The sequence below is a fragment of the Fistularia commersonii genome, chromosome 29 (genome assembly GCF_037954325.1).
Source record: "Fistularia commersonii isolate RoL2024-O1a breed Wild chromosome 29, RoL_Fcom_v1.0, whole genome shotgun sequence".
NCBI lineage: Eukaryota > Metazoa > Chordata > Actinopteri > Syngnathiformes > Fistulariidae > Fistularia > Fistularia commersonii.
Window position 1 is genome coordinate 10,091,654 of NC_141312.1, and position 6,000 is coordinate 10,097,653.

The following is a 6,000-nucleotide window of genomic DNA, read 5'->3' on the forward strand; positions in this document are numbered from 1 at the left end:
ACCCCAGTGTGTTAATACACATTTTGATAAATCCATTAGATCCTAAGTCAAATGTATACAATTATTTTTTGAATTCAGTTAAACAGTTATAGGACTATACAATTTTCACGATAAAATTTGTCGTATGCTATTTTTTAAATGTGTTAATACAATATTTGAAAAAAAAAAAGGTTTGGGACAGATCTCCGTAAACAACATAAATTCACTAACAAGAGTTTCATTTAAGCAGTGAATGATAATCAATAGAGAAAGATTTATTTATTTAACATTTTTAAAAAAAGTATATGTTCGAGGAAGGTAACATACAAGTGAAACTTAATTGTTTAGACCTCTTCACTTGTTTGTTGGCATGAGGAGCAAATCCTTCCCATTGCACTCAAAAATTCACTTTGGCTTAGCAATAAGAAATTATGAAACATCGACAGAACATTACAGTGAGTCTTAAATGTAGACATGGCTTGTTTTCATCCTTTAGGAGGACATTTAATAAGTTTAGAAGATGTAGAAAATGTAGAAATAAAAAAAACATCACAAAAGAAATGATAAGGGGTGCACGGATTAAAAACATCATTCAGTAACTTTCCACTCACATGCAAACTCTGTAGACATGGCATTAGATTAACAGCAAAAGTAAAAATGTTTTACAAAAGCAGCATTCACATGCTGCACTTACATTCCACTCAAAGTTCAAAAAAAGTGAATTGAATAAGTTTATTTTTTTTATCAAATGGCAAAATATAGGCAAATCATGTCAGGAGAAGGCCATAGACCACAGGAAACACCAGTATGTTGCAGAAAACCTGTGCAGAAGTGAGGGCGATAAAAAAGAAATCCATCTTTCAATCCTCTGTCCTACTACGGTTCTCCATCTCTCCTAGTCGTCTCTCCAGGAGCTTCACATGCTTTTCCAGGTGAGCCGTTTTGTCAACAAGATTTGAGCTTCTTGATGTTCCTATACCCAGCAGGATGCAGACACTTAATAGTACAGCTAGGCGCACAGCCATGACTTCTGTACCAACACTGTGGTCTATCAGAATGAGTACGAAACAGGCCAAAGCAGCACACACTTGGAGTAGCCACAGGATCCACCTAAGAGTGGAGGCCACGAGTCGAAAGGTGTAGGAAATCAGCCAGTAACCGATGAGAGCCACTATTACCCACTGGGCAACAAATACCAGCCCCTCTGGTGTAACTGATTTGACTGGGGAGACTCCTGAAACACAGTGAGACAGCAAAGATTTTATCAATGCATTACTTGAATGCAGGTAGATCTGAAGTTAGTATTAGCCCAGGACACAGTCACTGTAAAGATGCAAATGCATTATTTTTTTGTACAAGGTAAGTGAACAATGTGGATTGTGAAAGGTTAAAATTTGATGGTTTGTGTAAGATGAAGGAGGTTGATAATGTTTCAGATTTCTATACAGATTACCTTTGCTGACGCTCACAAACTAGTGCTGACTGCACAATTGTGAATAATCAATCATAAAATAAGGGCAAAAAAAATTTGTAGTGTGTCCTCAACTTTAAACATTAAACTGAATAATACAAAGGAAAACTGAATTTATGGCATATAGTGTCACCACTTTGGTACCACCACCAAATGCTAGTAGTGAAGTAAGTGCAATTTTTGTCAAATAATTTTTTGTCTGCTTACTAAATTAAAAAAGGCTTTGCCAGATTTGAATGTAAATTTGTGAATTGAGTACAGATAATAAGCGTATTTATTTTAACAATTCTCTTAATTGTCCATAATTCAGCCATAAATCAGCTTGCTGGTTTAGTTACATTATAAGATAGATGATGCTGCGAATTGTTTAAGATGCAATGTGGGGAGAATGGGAAGAATATTACATTATTATAATTGGTCAATATTTTTCCCAGTTGGAAATGTAACCAATCTTTTTGACTGACATTCATATTCAGTTTAAAGTCATTAAACCCAAGCTACATCGTATGCTCTGACAAGCTACGATAGAGACTGTACTATTGAGGTAATGGAACTGTGTATTTTAAATGATGCCGTTTATTTGTGGAAGGGGGAAAAAAATGATTCTAGTGCTTAAAGATGATCAGTTAAAATTACAACTATAAATACATACAACATCTGCAAACAAATATGTATTATTAATTAATAGGTCATCATTAAAACTAATAATAAAACATACATCTACTTTCCACATTGTTCTATTACTGGCGCTAAATAAACTAGAAATACTATCAGGAAGGAAATGTTCACAAAAACAATACTGGGTGGGCGGCAGAAACAAAACTGCAGTTGCAACATCTGTTGGCACAATGGCATAAAGGTATGTCGTACTTAAAAAATACAGCTACAGGACATATGTTGTGAGTACAGTACACACATTCTATTGAAATTTACATTTTCCTTCCTTTGGCTCTTTCCTGTTATCAAAAACCCACCTCTACAAACCAGTGATTTGTCTCTCAAGGGATCTCTATTCAAAAGCAGGCCTAATGTTGCCTTGCAAATGATGACAGGATGGTGATTAAATAGCAACGATTGGCCTGAATTGATAAAAATGGTAATGTAGTGGTTAAATTTGGGTTTTTATTACAAACATTATCAGGGTGGCAAATAAATCTCAAGTATCTTTACCTTGGATTCCTGACACATGCAGAAACTTTTCAAGGTGTTGTAAGAGTACATTCAGGCATGTGGCTATACCTTCTGCAAGAACACTGAGAACCTGAGAGAAAGCCTGCAAGAGACGAGGAAGAAGTAATGGTTAGATGGGGTTAACATCGAACAATATCATGTCCGTGACCCAGAGAAAATGTTAAACAGGAATGAACCCAAAGCTGCCACTATCCTATTTCACCAATTATACCAACATCAATACAGCTGTTGCAAATGATCCCGACAAAATCAGATTGTAAAATCAATACACTAAGAAACAACAAAAATCTTGTCCAAAATACAACATCATGGCTCTTAATAGCACAGTGATTTATTAACTGGTAACAGCACAGTGGTTACCACTCTGCCGTCTCGGTGCAGAGCGCCCTGGGTAACTTCTGAATTTCAAACTCTATTTATGGTTTATGCTGTGTCTTCCAACAGTCCATCAACAAAAAGGTTGAATGAATTAATACCTTTATTGTCATTGGTCAGAGGTAAAATGGAATTTGCATAGCTGCATCGCTTATGGGGGCAAGAACTTACATAAATACATACTCACACATCACATGGCTTTCAGTTGCTCGTATAAAAAGAAATATCGTAAAAAAAATTAATAGAAAACTTAATTCATTAAGTGCAAGGCAGAGCCTTGCACTTGCGGAACAAAAAAACAATTTAAGGAACACCGTTTGATTTAGTTGCATAGCACTTTGAGAACAGGGTACAGATAAATAAGATTATGATTGTAAAGTAAGTGACTGCTAAAGAAGAACTGTTATCTCAATGTACCCTGTTCCTCACTTGATTGATCAGTCTGATTGTCTATTGGTAGAATTTGTTAAACTGTTATCATGTCTGTTGGTCCATGTTTTTGAACAACACTCAATGTGGCTCCTCATATTAGTGGTGTTACTGAAGTATTTTATTTTTGAATTGTAAGTTTTACAAATTGTGTGGGTCTTGTCCAGTTGATGCCGTCTGGGGAACCTCATAAAAACCAAAATGTGCCCAGATATCCACCTTCAAATTGTGTGGATTTTTTATTGCGTTTCTGCTGTTGCTGCTTCGTTCCTCTGTCATGCTCGGCTGACGCGTGTCCTTCACCCATAATACAACTTGAACTTCAAAATGCTATTATCCAGGTGAAAATGGGAAAGGCAATATTTATGTACTCTTGCCATGTAAGAGACCCACCACGTTGATGATATCGGGACATTTTCTGATGGTGTTTGAGGACCACGGGGGTGCAGTTAGGGCTTAGCAGACAGCCCTGGTACGAAGCAGATGCTGAGGGGGATGGTGGATGAGCAGAAGGGGCCTGTTTTAATAGTCTGTCAGCAGTTGGTAAGAAAGTCTCTGATCCAGGTACAGGTGTTGTTGGGGAAGTCTAGGTAAAGCGCTAAGTCAAACAGAGCTGTATGGGGGGCTGTAGACCTGTTTGCCCTGCAGGCAAACTGATGCAGGTCAAAGGAAGGGGGAAGATAAATTCTTGGATGAAAATAACCCACAAGTATCTAATTGATCATAAAAATACACCATACAGGCCTACAATAAATAATTCAGTTTTTAGGTAATGTGATTGAGGGACATGTGAATTAATTATCTCTTCAAAAGTCCTTCGGTGGATGTCCATCTCTCTTTCAGTGGATTCATTGAAAATCATTGTGTCATTTTGATACATTTCCTGGGTCAATTGAGACAGTGAATCCGAGAACCTCTTTCATCCATCATAATTAAAAAAAAAAAAAAGAAAAAAAAATTATACACACACACACACACACACACACACACACACACACACACACACACACACACATACACAACATACATTACAAATAAAACAAACATTGAAAACGGATACTGTCATTAGGCATTAGAAAACAAATTTAAAATGGATGTCTGGACACTTTACTATAATCCACTTTGCTGTTTTATTTAGCAGACTCAATGGGCTTCATAACTTTCAGGGATTAGGCCCTAGTTCTATATTAAATCACATGTTCAACCAGGACTTCCTGAAATGGTTTACTGAGGCATGCATCAAATCATAATCTTGAGTTAAAATAATCTAATTTCTTGGAGAAAGATTTGAGCTAATCTATGTGAGGACTAATCTATGTGCTGAGTGAAATGGATTACCTTTAGTAAATCAATGAGGCTGAAAAAGCGGGGTAAAGATACTCACTTTTGTAACTAAGTTGGGATCTAGTTGACGTGAACTTCCTATTGGGCTCCTTCCTTAAGTTGCCGCCTTCCATTCAAATAAATGGGGAAATGTATCATTACCTTGTGAACCGAGATCAACGTTTGCTCTCCAGCCAGCCTGCCCAGGTAGGTCTTCCCTTTTCCGCCCAGGTCTGCCAGCACCTCCTCGAGTTCGTGCATCATTCCGTGGCTTCTCGCGAAAACTTCCTCCGCCGAGACACCGAGCAGGAGAGCGGTCATTAGCCACAGCGAATTCACTCCCATGACGACTTTAGTCGACCTCTGAAAGCACTTAATACTCCCAACAAAACTCAGAAAATATAAAAGAAAACAAGCAGTAACCGGACGGAGCCTTACTGTAGGACAGGATGTGGATGGAGATAAAAAAAACTGAAGGAAAAGTCAAGTGCGCCCCCTAGTGGTGAGAATATGCTAATAATTTTTCTGACGGATTTATTGAGGGCTTCCCTCTACCCTCTAGCAGTGTTTCCCAACCTTTTTTGAGCCACGGCACATATTTTACATTAGAAAAATCACAAAACCACACCACCAAATAAATATGGTAAAAACCTTTTTTAACGAATTAGAATGAAACCGTAGTCTCAATTTACTTAGTGGGAAATCTAATATATCTAATATCTGTAGATTCATCAAGTTGCAATGCAAATTTCCCACTGATGTGCAACTTTTCCTGAACACTTTTTTTCAATGTCTGAAGACATGTCATCAATATGTCTGGAAATGGTATTATTTGAGAGAACTCGGGCTATTTCATTATCAACACCAGAGCCGAGCATTTCTTCTACAATGATTTTGCCGGCAGGTAGTATTAATGTTTTGCTACGGTGTGTGGCTGCTTGGATTTAGAGATGAGTTCAGCAACTTTGTAGCAAGCTTTCACTGCTTTCTCACTCGTCTTGGTAGTTTTCAACAATGCTGCCTGTTTGTTTACGCAGATACAAGTACTTTTTATTTTAAAAATGTATCACGCAAGTGTCACTAATCACCGATACACAGATGCACAGATTAATTCACTACCCGTTGCCATCGAATGGGCAGGCTGACCACATAGACATAGGAAGACACATTATTTGTGTTGGATAAATAATTTTCGGACCAATCAGGTGAAAGTGGGCATTTTTCCACGGCAC

At 37.6% G+C, this 6,000-nt stretch overlaps 1 protein-coding gene across 1 annotated transcript; it reads right to left on the reverse strand.

The window, feature by feature from the left end:
• Nucleotides 1-243: 243 nt before the first annotated feature.
• LOC147216962 (uncharacterized) lies at nt 244-5,208 on the reverse strand. Its single transcript, XM_086176794.1, has 3 exons — nt 4,931-5,208; nt 2,621-2,723; nt 244-1,213 (listed from the first exon to the last, which is right to left on the reverse strand). Exons 1-3 carry the CDS (start codon nt 5,111-5,113, stop codon nt 840-842), a joined length of 660 nt encoding a protein of 219 aa, XP_086032920.1. The 5' UTR covers nt 5,114-5,208; the 3' UTR covers nt 244-839.
• Between the last annotated feature and the right edge of the window lie 792 nt (nt 5,209-6,000).

What these genes read in the sequence shown, in the direction of transcription:
- LOC147216962 (XM_086176794.1), bottom strand. Translation starts at nt 5,113, where the DNA reads ATGGGAGTGAATTCGCTGTGGCTAATGACCGCTCTCCTGCTCGGTGTC. An exon ending in CGTTGATCTCGGTTCACAAG is followed by an intron (nt 2,724 to 4,930) that starts GTAATGATACAT and finishes CGTCTCTTGCAG; the next exon opens with GCTTTCTCTCAGGTTCTCAG. An exon ending in GCATGTGTCAGGAATCCAAG is followed by an intron (nt 1,214 to 2,620) that starts GTAAAGATACTT and finishes ACTGTGTTTCAG; the next exon opens with GAGTCTCCCCAGTCAAATCA.